General features: G+C 38.2%; 1 protein-coding gene across 1 annotated transcript in view; it reads left to right on the forward strand.

Moving 5' to 3' along the window:
* Positions 1–14,791, forward strand: part of wwox (WW domain containing oxidoreductase) — a 216,056-nt gene that overhangs the window by 3,219 nt on the left and 198,046 nt on the right. The window contains exons 4-5 of the mRNA XM_036576233.1: positions 416–585; positions 11,471–11,577. Of these exons, the coding sequence (XP_036432126.1) occupies positions 416–585; positions 11,471–11,577 (277 nt within the window). The remainder of the gene's footprint in view (positions 1–415; positions 586–11,470; positions 11,578–14,791) is intronic.

Below are 14,791 nucleotides of genomic sequence, written 5' to 3' on the forward strand. Positions count from 1 at the left end.
CTTTATGATTAGCAACATCATATAAAAACTCAGACACATGTTGATTCACCGGTTGTTTTGAGTAGTAAATAAAATGGCTATATTTGTGTTGTAGACAACATGACCTCTGGTTCTTATCACCACCACTGTGAAGAAGTCAAAGTGAGTCAGTTCCTCTACAATCAAATCACTCTGACTTTTTTACATCTGAATGACGTAATTATGCAGTTTTGAAAATTTGGTGGAATAGTACATTTTACATCACTTAGCTTTGCTGTTGACTTGTGTTTTCCATAATCCTTGCTGTAACAGGGGTTGCCTGAAAGTGGCTTTAATGTCTCTTTAGACTGCAACATTTTGGGTGTGAGTGAGTCTGTTCCAGTTCTCAATGTCTTACTTTAGTTGAGTTAGTAAATTTCTCCTCCCTCTTTTTCAGTCACATTAATAAGAGAAAGACATACTTTGACCCTCGCCAAGCCTTCACCATAGAGGATATACAAGTGAAGCCCAAGCGCTATGATGGAAACACTGCTGCCCTGGAGATCCTACAGGGTCATGACCTCTCCAACAAAGTCATAGTCATCACAGGGGGCAATTCTGGTATTGGTGAGTGATATCTCTCAGTACACAAATAACATGTCATTGATGTGTATAATTTAACTTTTTTGCTATTTCCTTTTTCCCAAGAAAACAGATTGTATATTGTGGAAACGTCCACTAAACATTTAGATTGAATAAACATATTTTTTTTCGAGTCAGCTTGCTGCCTGACAGTATATTCTTGTATATTTACATTGACCTTTTGCAACAACTGTTTATTCAAACATTTGGCTCTCTATTCATCACAAACCTCTACACACCTGTCCCACAAACAGTAGAAAATAATCATTGCAAATAATGTACAGAAGGTGGCACTGTAACACTGCAAATTATGGCCTTGTCCCAACTTGGCTGTTTATCACTTAGTCTGTACACTAACTGAAACATCCATCTACATTATCTTTTGAATGATACATACAAAATCCACAAATCATCCCTTAATACTCCACATGAGTATCGATGTTCATTAGTGAGGTTGAATTGGCTGTCACTGCTAACTCTAATGAATAGACTCTATTTGAGCTGCATTAATGCATGGCTCATAACATAATGAACTAGAGACAAATGCATTTCCGAAGTCTTTCTATTGTAAATTACTGCAAACAGCAGCCATTTAGTCAGCCTTCAAGCCTGTTATAGCACAATGAGGATAGATAATATGGGCGTGAAGGAAATCAGATCAACATAAACATGTTAATTGTTTTGTCCAAACTCCACACTCCATCTGAAATGTCACACCTGCTTTGCAGGCTCTGAGGTCAGTGTGAAAAGCAATTTTCAACATTGTATCAGAAGGCAGTGGTTTGAGTTTTGTGATTGATGGATAGCAGAGAGAATGGTGTGTAGATAATGTGTCTGTTGAAATGCTTATGCTGATAATTCTGTGATTCATCTGAAATGTAAAATAATCTGTTGATGGCTTTATGAACAGATTATGTCCTTAAGTGGTCTTTTATGTCATTATATGATGATACATTTTACATAGTCTCCAATGTATGTAGGATTGCTAGACTCAAGGAAGACATTAGGACAGAAATAAAACAAACATATCTATATTAAAATATTATTCATGTCTGTAGTGCCTATGTGTAGACTGATTTAGGGAATACAGCAAACCACTAGAGATCTGGAATTTTATTACCCAGAACTGTGTAATTTGCCTTTTTTTAGTACATTGAAAGTGTGTGTTTTTTGGATAAACATGATCTTTTTGCTGTGGACATTTTTCTGATTTAACCAAAGTGTCAGCATACCTAGAGAAACCTCATTACCCCATTACAAATCCCAGTAAGCTAAGAAATGGATGTTTTATTTTTTAGTAAGTATTTTCTTTTCTTACCACTAGAGGGCAGTGTAACCCTTTCTCCTGCAGAGGAAGCGCAAAACGCTCATTCATATTCCACTAGAAATAAAGGTGAACTTCTGGAAATAAATAATTGGTGATTTGGGAGCTGGAATATGGCAACACAAAACAAAAACATTAACGCTATTAAAATACTTAATAAAAATAATAATAATAAATTGTTGTTGTTGACTGGCGTGATTAGAAATTTTGAAAGACTATTTTTAATACACTGTTCTTCTATTTTTTATATCTAATTTTAATTAACTGATAGAATTGGGCTCTTTGAATAGCACACATTGCTTTGCCATTGAATGTTGTCATTGTCAGTGACAATGGAAAATCTCAGTGATTACAAATCCTGTAATACAAATGTTACAAGACAAGGCAATTATAGAGGACAGAGAATTAGCTGAATATTCAGTATCAATGGGAATTTTCTAAAAATAGAATAAAAAGAGTAAAATTTGAAAGTATGCATTTGGTTGTTAATGATTAATAATAATTGTGTTGAAATGCCAAAATAATTAACAATTGGACTACACTATGATGATTGTATTAAACGTATAATTAGTCTTACACTGTATCTAAGCAGTCCTGCATGGTTATTTTGCGTATTCATTCCTTAATCCTATTTTGTTATTTATTCAAATGGAATTCTTTGAGGCAATTTTGTGTTTAATGCATTGAAAATGTATATCAGCTAGCAGGGACTTCATGCACTGAGAGGCAATATAATTTTTCTTATAATAAGCCACATGATATGGTAATTGTGGTCAGAAGGCATAGTGCATTCCTGTGCTCTGTCTGATTAGAACACTGCTCAGTGCATCCCATTAGTCCATTACTCTTCTGTGTGACTCTCTCTTTCTTTAAACTTTGCTCTCTACCATCTTTAATAGCTGTAATAGAAACAAATGTTCCTTGGTATATATTCTCTCTCTCTCTTTCCCTCTCTGTCTCTGTCTCTCTCTCTCTCTCTCTCTCTCTCTCTCTCTCTCCCCCCTTCTTTCTCTCTCTCTGTTAACACATTCTCCTTTTGTACTGCTGTACACCTGTACCTCTGCATTGATCTTGCAGTGCTTTTGACCCCGACTGATGCCTCCCATTCATTCCCATTAGCAACTTGGGCGCTTTCCTTAATTCTCTTCTATTGAACCAACTAAAAGTTATTTACCGTCCAGAGTGCTGTTCACTTTGCACTGGGGCTGAAACGGACTGCTGTCACAGGTTCTCTGCTCTCTTTATGTGTTCTTTACAAAATATGCTTAAAAAATCAGACAGGTTTTATTAAGCGACAAAATTTGTCATGAGCAAAAATACGGGATTTTTAAAAAGGTACAGATTATATTTTCATGTTGTAAATTTTGTTTTGTTTTGTTGTTGTAAATCTTTTCTGGAATCCTCACTGTTTAGCATGTGATATTTTGGCTATCCCCCCTCAAAAAAATCCTGTCAAGTAGACCTAATGTCACAAAGCGACTTTATATATACTGGATATTTCCTGAGACTCTTCCTCCCTCACTGCATTATCTGGATTCCTGTAAATTCCAATCCTACTCCGCATCCCAGCAGGGATAAATGTGCTCGGTAGGTTTCCTTTTCCCGTTTTTTGGTGGAGATGATGGGATATAGCAGCTATACTGTATGTCAGCTTTTATTAGAATGAAGACTAGTGTTTAAGTGCAGTGTGGAGCTGCGTGTTTATTTTTGGTTATTGGCTGTATTGTTGGACTCCCTCCAGATCAGTACAGTCACCAGGTGGACGGCTCCAGCCTCTCTGCTGCCATTCTCTGATGGTGATGGATGTCGCATGGCGGTCGCATTGCACTAATGTGGCTGTATTTGTCTTGCTGTGTCATAGCCATGTGGATATGGATGTATGTGTGCAAATTTCTACATTTGCCCAGCGTTTATTTTAGTTTGTCAGTTTATGTCAGCAAGTAGACCAAAATAATCCTTCTCTCGTATTATTTACAAATAGAGGAAAGTATGTGTTTTTTGAACTATTTATTGTGTATATCGCTTATTGCAAAGCAGTTTTACAAAACATTTCTTTGACTAAAGGTAATCCAATTTAGCTGTACAAAAAAAATTGCTAAGTTATTTTTGTAATTATGTAATTTGAAAGTGTCTGATAATGTGGTGTCTGAAATGTTACGTACTCTTGGCCTTCTCATTCTCAGCTGTTGATTGATATGCTACTCACTAGTGCATACAAATGAAAGAAAACCAAAAAAGAAAAAGGTGTAATGATATTTATGTCCCTTTCTACTGCGTATTCATGCAGAGGTCAGATGTATCCCCTCATTTGTTTTTGAATCAGACTGGAAAGTGCTTACCTGCACCGTCCCGTCTCGCAGCACTGGCACTGCTCTAATCTTCTGACCTGCCTCTTTTGCCGTATTTTGGAGAATTCTCTATGTCCAACTAGGAAATGGAGTGCAGAAGGTTGCGCCTGGGACAAATAACAAGGCTTAAGGCATGGAAATGTTCTATTTTGCGGTTTGTGAAAAATCTCTTGCCTGGTGTGCATTTGGAGCTGTATTTTATGGGCTGTGTGATTGTGCTGGTATGTCTTTATGCTGCGGCAGTGTTGGTGGATTAGGAGTCTGGCTCTCTGCGCTGGCACAGGGATTAGGTGGAAAAGTGACTCCGGCTGGAGATAAAGCCTGAAAACTGAGGCTTTGTGGGGGAGCGCTAGATTGAAGCTGATTCGTTCAGCATAACTGCCATTAAATCGATTGCAACCCCCTCTTCTCATATTTACACCCCTCTGTTTGTCTATGAATGAAGATGCCCTTGTACACGGGCACACACGTGCATTCAAAGAAGAGAAGCAGCTCGTGGCAGCTTTTAAAGGCCAAGCAATCACAATGTACTCCATAGTGTGCTTGCTAGTTGTTCGTCGTTTTCTAATATGAATTTGTTGGATTTTAGTATATTGAGGAGTATTTAATGCCTTTAAAGAGAAATTTCACAATTTTTTTTACACTTTCTGTTTAATTCAATCTTTAAGATGTAATGTCATTCAGAGTGTTTGGATGTGAAATGCTTTATTCTGGAGAAACGTAGGGAGTCGGAGTTCACAGTGGGGGGGATAGGAACCAAACATCTGAAGCCTGTAATGTCTTAAAAGCTACATATTTTGTTACACAGTTATTGCAAGAAATAGTTATGAATACGTTGCCTGATGCCTGAGAGTTTGTTTTATGGTAATTGCGCAATAAGATTTTAGTCTAAAACATATTTTATTAACTCCGTTCATGGCAGAGAGGTACATGCAGGGTATTATTAGGCAAAATAGTACCCAGTAAAAACAGTTTTGCCATTATCATCATTGCATATAAAATCTCATTTTGGCTCACTGGTCATTTTGGATAGTAAATAAAATAACTACATTTGCGTTGTGGACATCGTCACCCCTGGTTCCTATCACCACTGCTGTAATAAAGACAGAGTCTGTAAGTTTCTCTACAGTAAACTATTTCACATTAAACCACTCTGAATGTCTTAGTTTACATTTTAAAGTTTGAATTCCAAAGAAATTTTTAAAATTAGGTGGAATTCCCCTTCAAGACTGCTCTGGCATGTTGTTGGGTTTTCTTTCTGCTCCTTGTTCACATTGGCCTGAGTCTATTTTAGGCATGCTTATATTCATGTGGAGCTTGTTATTGTTAGTGAACGGCAGAGGAAATGGAATCTGATGGTTTTAATGTGCATTTCATGTCTTTTTTGATGAATCTGTTTATTGGCTATGTAATGAATACTAGGTATGGTTGGTTAGTCAAATTATTGAACTCTATTGACCTTGGATAAAATTCTGGGTGCACAGCAAAACTGATGTAACATGCAAGAAAATTACAACTGGGGATAAAAGGTTCGATAATGATTACAAGCTCAATGCAGCAGAATAGGTAAGAGCGAGGGCTGAAAATCATATATGTGCTTAAGTGTTTAAGACCTGCAGGCTTTTAAAAGGAAGGATGGCCTGGATCGTATGTGAACTCGAGTGGTTTATGGATCAATTTCATCTAGAAAAGAAGTGTTAAAGTTGTCACTACATATTCTCTCTCTCTCTCTCTCTCTCTCTCTCTCTCTCTCTCTCTCTTTCCTGGCCTGGTGTGTGGAAGGGTTGCCCAATATGTCATCTGTTAACCGTTATTGTAGTGTTTGTCTTGGCAGAACTGATACTGCAGAAGGCTGTAGAATGGACCCTCTAAAATGTTGTGAGCATAGAGGAATCATAGTTCTGAATTAAATCATTTGTGTAATCCAACAAAAATTAAATTATTTTGGTCAAAATAAGGCAGTACAATCTGTCACCATTTTACGATATTAATTCACCAGCGCATATTAATATATTACAGCATGCATCACAATCACAGTAGGTAGCAATACCATCCCAATTGTAGTATTTTGTCCATATCATGTAGTCCTAGTGTGGGGTGAGTGAGTGGACTGGTCTGAGAGGCTGCTGTGGGGACAGGGTGACCGGTGCAAGTGGAGGGCATGATGAAAAATTGCGGTGGGAGTTGGCCGTGGCCACTAGGGGTCAAAGCTGGTGTCTGGGAGGTGGCTCAGGAGGGGTTGTCGGGGGCAGCTGGGGGCAGGAGAAACTTGGCGGTGGGGGTAATAGAACAGCGTGAGCTGCTCAGGTGGAACTTCTCACCCCGCACTCCAGTAATTACAAACCATACATTTCACTTTGGGCCGTGACAACGCCTCCCCGATCCCAAATGAAAGTGGGGCGTTATTAATGGGGTGAATTAGGGCTCCTTGTGGATGTACAGGAGCACCAGACTCCCCAATTTAACCCCAAAATATATATCAAACACCTGCTGCTCCAAAAACTTTATCCTCTTACGCTTCATCATTTCATTTATTCATTACATCAACGGCCCAGGTAGCATCAGCAAGGTGCGTGGGAAGTAGGGCAAAGCTCAGGCACTGTAAAGCACACTCTACTGATGATTTAGTGCAGAAGACATAATGACTTATAAATAAACTTGGCTAATTTGTGTAGATGTGTGTAGGTTGTTATTCACAAACCGACATACAGAGTGAAGTGTGTTCTGTGTATAAGCCAAGGGTAAGGTGAAGCAGTGGGCCAGTGGAACCAAACAGACCATGAAATCACAAAATCAGAGTCTTTAAGTGGAGCTAACTCCCCTGCATTTCACACTGCATATCATCCAGCACCTCAGTGTCATACTTCTGTGGATTTTATTCATTTTTTGAACAATAGGTCCATATATTTGTAGTGTTATGTTAAAGGTCTGTTGTTATTATGTTGAGTTTTTATTTTGTATTTTGTTCTTTTTTTTAAAAAAGCATTATACATTCTTAAGGTTCTTTGAAGTGAGGCCATTGAATCACTTGGGAACCTTGGTATGAATTTGATAGAACATTTTAATAAAAAAATTTTAATGTGAGGGAGCTCTACTGAAGACAAAAAAATCTCCCAGTTTGTAATAAGTACTAAGGAGTAAGGAGTAAAAAGTATGTTTTTGTCTGTGAAGTATAACTGTGTAAAAGTACCACTATTCAGTTTCAATACTTGCATAAAGAACAGATCTTCCAAAATAATACTTGAGCATAGTAAGGAAGTACAACCACACAAATATTTTCCACTCCTGGAAATGGGCAAAAAGATGATAAAATCAGTCAAGTCACAGCAGTCATCCGTTTTTCATTTGTTGTTGAAGTTGGCTTTGTCTTGTTATGTCTCTCCAAAAGCAACACTCCTACCAGAGACCAGGATATGGGCTGGAACAGAACCCAGTGGAGCAGTAAAACCACAATCTGACCTTTGGACTTGTCTGTGGAACATCTCATCCCTTTGGTGTTTCCATCCCAAAATTCATACTGCTTTTCTGTCATACACTTTACTCTTAATGGCAGCTAAAGCAGATAGTTCTGATTAGCACGTCACTTATTTGGCTGCGTAGCATTTGCCCATTGTTTGTAAAGTCTTTATTGGTTGCTGTACATGCCACCCGGTTGTGTATGTAGAAGCGGGTGATGACCCATATCTGACCTTGTGTAGCGTGTGAGCATGGCTGAGAGGCTGACAGAAGAACAACACAGTGCTGTTGTTTTTCTCATCTAGAACTCACCCTGCTCTGCCTGCTCTTTGCACACGCACACACCGTGTTTCTGTTAGCCCAACAACTGGAGTCGTTATATCCAAATTAATGTCAGGGCCTCTCTATTTTCCATAAATAACACCCAGCAGGTCGCTGCTGTTGTTAAACATGCTCTAATTTGTTTCCCATTATGAAAAACATCAGTGTCGATTAACTCATGTTTCAAGCCCGACAGCCGCTATGCTTTTTCCAAGGTGACAGTGAGAACAGGGCTGTTGATCAACAACATTATTTTCTTGTTTTTTTTTTTTTTGTTTTTTTTTTAAACACATCCCTCTTTTGTTTTTCACGCTTTTATAGAATCCATTCAGTAATGCTTTAAAGTGCAGTACTTAATTTGCTTGTATACTTCACAGAATAGGAAATTAGCTGGCTGCTTTATTGGTATTTACTGAAAGCGAAAGCATTTAGATTTTTCTGTTATTTTTTTATTTTTATTTTTTTTTATTTTGGTGGTCTGTTTCCTGGCATGGCAGTTCATTGTACAGATGCACAGTGCTCCTTCCATTACTCCTAATAAGGTGTCATATAATTTAATTCCATGCTTCACTTGTCAGAGAGGAGCTCTTATCCGCCTCCAATTTTGAGTTTTAATGGATATTACTCTTTAGCACTCGCCTCACAATTAGGGCTCCTAGTTTGCCTTTTAATGAAAATCAGATTAAAACTTAATCTAATTAAAGTTCATTTTAATCCACGCTATCGTGCAAACTGTCTGTCGCCTGGAATCTTGGTGCCTCACTGTCAGACTCATTTAGCTTGCATGGAAGTGTAAGGTCAGACTATCAATCAAGGGTTTTTAGTGTGTGTATGTGTGTGTGGGAACAACTTGCTCCACTTATGGAGTGTGCTGTCGCATGCATAAAAAAACCCTCCTGTTTTTCATTAAAATAAAAGGCATGTGACTGTATATATTTGAACTAGTGGATCCTTTTCACAGCAGAGCCTACTTGAACCTACCACACATCGTGACTCAGAACAAACCTGTCATATATGAACTCTAGGAAACTTCTTTTGAAGTGGGAAAGAGCAAAACTTATGAAATGTGCACAAATGTTGCTTATAATCGATGGCAGTTGTCAGGTGTCATTTCCAGAGATGCCCTCTGCTGGCTTTACGGAGAGAGAGAGAGAATATAATTGAGTAATGGTTCTGTGTTTGAGACGTGTTGGCCTGTCAGCTCTTTTCTGGGCCATGACAGCGTAATATGTTTTACAAGCGGCATGGCCAGGGGTTATTTCACCATCTTAGGGAGCAGAGCAAGCAGCCAGCGTGTGTCTGCTGCACGGGGCAAAGCCATGCAGTGCTGCAGCTGGAACACACTGCAGACCCCACTGCCAGAAGAGCTGAACATAGCGGGCAGACCACTGACTAGCACAGGACATCTAATGATCAAATGATGCATAACCATTTTATCTGTATTATGTACTGCAGTATAAAACCCAATAATATTCATAACATTTTAATCATTTTAAGTTCTTAAAATAAAACATCAATAATTACTTTATTAAAAGAGCATTTCTTACATTAAAATGTAGCTCAGTGCATCACAATATGTTTAAATAAAAGAGTAAAACAGTGTAAATAAAATCATGTGTGACAAAAAAAAACAATAAAAGAGTGTTTGTTTAGTAAGAGTTTAAAAAAAAAAAAGTATAGCCATGTCATGCTGTGATTTTTCTTTTCTAAAGCTATGGTTGAAGTATGTAGCCTACTGCTAAAGTCTTCCTGCAAAGAGATCACAGGACAGCACTTATTTACAGAGTTAAAATAATATGAATAGTAAACAGTGGGCTCACTAGTAGTGCTGGTCATAATTCATGTTTATTTCATATTTGTTTATTCATAATTAGTTTTATTTTCTTTTTATTTGAAAGAAGTACAAGAGCTTTAATAAAAGGTCTATCAGTGTAAAGCATGCGATTTAATGATTTCAGTCTATTTTTGTAACATTTTTGTCACTGATATCATGGTAGAAAATGTTCATTCCTAATGACAACGAAACCAGCTTAGACGTAAACCACTGACCTTTATTGTGTCGACTGTAATTTAAGTTGATATGTTTATGCTGAATCACTTAGGCTCGCTAAATCTGGATTTAATTAGCAAACCAAGCCAACATAGGCAAGAACAAGCACCATGAGATTATTGTGTTAAAAAGCCTGAGTCTGTCTTTTCTGGGTCAGCTGTCGTGGAGGAGCTGGCATCCAGTGTAACTGTAAGTCAAGAGTTTAGTTCTCGTACGTTTACATTCTGGGTGAAATAAACACCTTTCTCCATTCTAAATGACCTTTTCTTAAACTTAATTATTAATGTCAGGCTTTCAGTTGTTGGCCAAGCTGAAGCTTTGGCTCGGCATGTCTATTTTCAGCGGCTCATACCTCTAAATCTGATGCCCACTCTGCCTCTTAAACTGCTGATGCCAGCTTTAGAGAAACTTTAAACACACTTTGTGTAATCAAAGGGACAATGCAAAACGGCAGGTCAGCAAAAAACAGCCCAAACAATACCCCAAGTTCCCCCTAAATATAACCTTTTTTTTGGTACTTTTTTATTATTAATTTTTTTTTCTTTTTGGGTGTAGCAAAACTTTTAATGTTCTCTCCCTCATCCCCACGTAATTAGTTCAGTAATTTTAGTAAAGTGTTTCAACCTTTTGGGTTTGAATGACCCATTTAGACTTGTGATTTTGGAAATGAATTTCTACTCGTATCTCTACTTATGGGCCGTATTTATCTCTGGAGTGATAGGGGGCTGCAGGATGATGAGGCCAATGCCTATCTGACACTGCGTGATGGTGGAGAATTCTTATCTTTGCTGCTTTGAAGTGTGTCGTGTCTTTGGTTGTGCAAAAGAAGTTTGTCTACACCATACAGTCCAGCTGCCTCTGTTTCCTTTATTGCAAAAGCTTGTCGAGAAACTGTATTCTTTGAACACTTTTAACTCTCTTGTATATTATTGTCATTACATCTCATACCTTTTCTCATAGTGGTAGTTCCTCCTGAAAGTGCCCATGGTACCATTTCTAACTTTATCTGTGCTTGGGCTCGCGAGGGCTTCTGCTACATTAATTCAATCATTTTCATCACTGGAGAGGGAGTTGATTAGGCAGCTGAAAGAGAAGCCCATGGCTGTGTGTGATGGAGCAGAGCTGGGACTGAATTGGAGATATGGCTTTTAGTCCTTCTCCCCCTCTCTTTTCCACCACTCCATTCAGTCCCAAATAGAGAGAGAGAGCATCGATAATGTGAGAGAGCATTGATCGCAGAGTTATCTGAACAAGAAGACTAATCGCAATCATGTCATTTCCCTTCCCCTCTCTCTCTCTCTCTCTCTCTCTCTCTCTCTCTCTCTCTCTCTCTCTCTCTCTCTCTCGCTCTCTCTCTCTCTCTCTCTGCAGGTTTTGAGACGGCACGCTCCTTCGCTCTTCATGGTGCCCATGTGATCATAGCCTGCCGGAACAAAACTCGCAGCAGTAAAGCAGTTAGTCTGATTCTAGAGGAGTGGGTAAGTGTGTACACACAGAATATGTTTTGCAGACTTATGTTAGTTGAAACGCTTTGAAACTCAGCAGAGTTTTCTAAAATCATTTACAGAAAATGACTGTCTCGTCTCAAGTTGAATGGTCCAAGACAGTAATTCTCTATCAGCAGTAAACTCAGCTGACACTGAAAAAAATGACTTGATGTTTTAACCTAAAGCAACTAACCTGGTTGCTTTCAACTTTTAAGTTAACTGAATTTCTAATAGTAAGTCAATGTGCTTCATATTATGTTCATGTAAATGTAGAGTGCTCAACGCTGCACTTGTCATAGTCCCTCAGCTGATTGTACTACTAGTATAATTTGAAAGTAATTATGTATTATTGTAAGTGGAGGAAGTGATATTTTTGATTTGCATTTGAAAAGTTATTTTTGTGCACAGTCTTGTTTTGCGGAAAGAAAAAAAAATTATTACATTTTTGCCATTTTGTCATGAAACAAATGGGGGAAAAAACATTGCAAGTACGGATTCAAACCTGTCAGTACAGAACGTAAATTGAATAAAATGTAATTCATTATGTGACTATGTGACTAAGAAGTAAGTATTGATGGAATAATGTAATTCAATTTAAATAGAATAGTATACGGGTTAAACACATTTCATGATAACTGATTACAGAGCCATTGATTCCCCAGTAAGAAATTCCCAAGATCGTTAAATTCCTTCAAAACATTTCTACTGTGATGCTTTTGGGAAGTTCACCCTCGATCATAAAGTAAAACAGTTTTACACCAATTCATGACACCACTTTGTTTGCAAATACATAGTAATCAGTAATTAGGTGGAATCGTATGATCTAGCCTGGCAGGTGGCTGTCTCTAGCACTCTTGAAAATCCTCTCAGCAAATATGCAGTTGCACACTTATGCTGAACCACACAGGTTTTAACATTAGCCAGTAAAGTTTGCAAGCCACTGCAGGAAAACTTACTTACTTTGTTATTTTTGGCTTCTCAACAAATTGTAAATCTGTTTGTAAATATGTGCTTTTTAGGAATAAGTGATTAATAATAGGCGTGCTAAAGCTGCATCGCTGAAGCGGTGTTTGAGCCTCTCCAGTCTGCGCTGAGGCAGATCTCTCTGATAGCCTGTGTTATTAGTGGGAGGAGAGTGCGAGGGCCGTCTGATAATTAACTCTGATTATTGCACTAATATTGTGGCACTCCTGACGCTCCCCTAGATTTATGACTGTGGGAAAATAAACAAATGAAATGTAGGTGCTGGAGCAGAAAGAATAAGCTATTACCAGCGCTGTAATTACAGCCGTCCCGAGACTGCGAATTAGTTGATTAATTACAGGATGCCGATAGATTACAGGGGAATCTAAAGCGCTTTAAAGCGGCTGAAATATCTAATTGAACAAAGGCCCTTCTCGGCACTGGATAATTCGTCAGCTCCGACAGCTTCAAATCAAGGCATGTTTTAATAAATGTAGCTGAACTGCTCCGAGGCATTTTACGCTCTTACACACACATACACACACACTCACACACACACTTTCGCTTGCACATCCCACCATAGTGCACTGTAGTAGAGCAAAAAAGTCCTCCACTGTTATTGTATCTGTTGGAAAAGCTTGTGAAAAATGTTTTTAGACCAAACCAAACATTTCAAACAGATTTTTCTTTCATCTGTTTATTTTATGCTTATTCTGAAAATGAGTCACACAGGCTCTCATCTTGAAGAAAGAGTGGATAAATAGTGTCAAAAGAAGAGTTGATCACGTTAAGATTCTCATTTTCTGATTAAGAAATGTGGGATTTGATTTGACTCCTATATCACAGGCACCCCAGGATGAGTAATGAGTGCAGTAATATCGGAGTGAATCTCCTCGGCTGGAGACGTACTCGTACACTTCAGCAACGATATTAATAGAGTCAGGAAAGGACAGCATGAAGGAAATTAATCGTTAAAATGATGGATGAACTCCCTGAGTCTTCCCACGCTTGTGTTAAGGTTATTTTGATAAAGATGTATATTTTGAAATCTTCTGGACAGAAGGTCAGCGCATGTGCTTCCTGGGTCAACTGGAATTCCGTGTGGGCTGGTTTTAGTGTTAAAAGTGCGTTAGCCTTGATAACCTTCAACCTCTAGTCAAGCGATCTGGCAACTTAACAGCACGATTAAACTCAGGCATATGGCGTGTGCTTGGTTACTTATTTCTGCAAATTCTTTTTATATTATATATAAAAAGATGATATTACTTGCTAAATTGTATTTGTGTGAAAGCACACACTGAATCCAGAGGTTAAAAAAAAGTTATTGGCTCTGCATTTTTTGTTTTAATGTCACAATTCAGTTTGATTTTTTAAAAAACCCTCATTATTATCGATGTTGCTGTTATCGTTTTTATTCAATAAAGAATAGTCTTTATTAAAAAAAATGGTAAAACAAAGTGTTGAACTGTGACTTATGCTGGTCATGTCTGTGGAATCCGGTTAAAAATGTATTTAATTAATTTATTAATTTTTTGTTGCATTTTTATATAAAATTAACGTGAGGTAATAAAGAATATTGCACATGCACACAGACAAAGTGTGAGATGAGGTCTGGATGTGTTCAAAGCAGCAGCCTGATGTTTGGTGAAGGGGAAAAATGAAAATGTAAATCGTTGCATTCCTTCTTTTGAAGATCAAAATTGAACACTCGTTTCAGTCAATTTTGAATTAAAGATTTTTTCACCCCTACCTGAAACACAAGCAAAGCTGCTTCCATTCAAGTAATGTGGAGAGACAACAAGCCTCATCCTCTAATACTGCGTTTGAGCTAATGACTTTGTCCTTGCAGCAGATATTTTGCAGATTTGAGATGTTTTGGGCTTGCTGAGTGGTGTAATAGTGCTGGTGTGGACAGTGCTCATGTGTAGACTATTCATTGTGACACTCTGAAATGAAACGCCGCTGATTGCCAGAGAGAAACAATAACTTATTTTTAGAGTGCAGCTAAGTTGCTTGATCTTTATGGTGCTCTGCAAATCCTTTCCTTCGTGCGAAAGTGCTTACTAATCACACTAATAACCCCACTCCCTGTACACATGCTTACTAATCACAGCATAGCACAGCATTTACATCTGTGAAAGTGCAGTGTCACGCTGATTCAGCCTGTTCGGACACCCAAGCTGACACGCACACAGTCGAGGTGTGTCCAGATTTGTTCCGGAACGGTCTCTCTCACTTTAAC

The sequence above is a fragment of the Colossoma macropomum genome, unplaced genomic scaffold, assembly GCF_904425465.1.
Source record: "Colossoma macropomum unplaced genomic scaffold, Colossoma_macropomum, whole genome shotgun sequence".
Classification (NCBI taxonomy): Eukaryota; Metazoa; Chordata; class Actinopteri; order Characiformes; family Serrasalmidae; genus Colossoma; species Colossoma macropomum.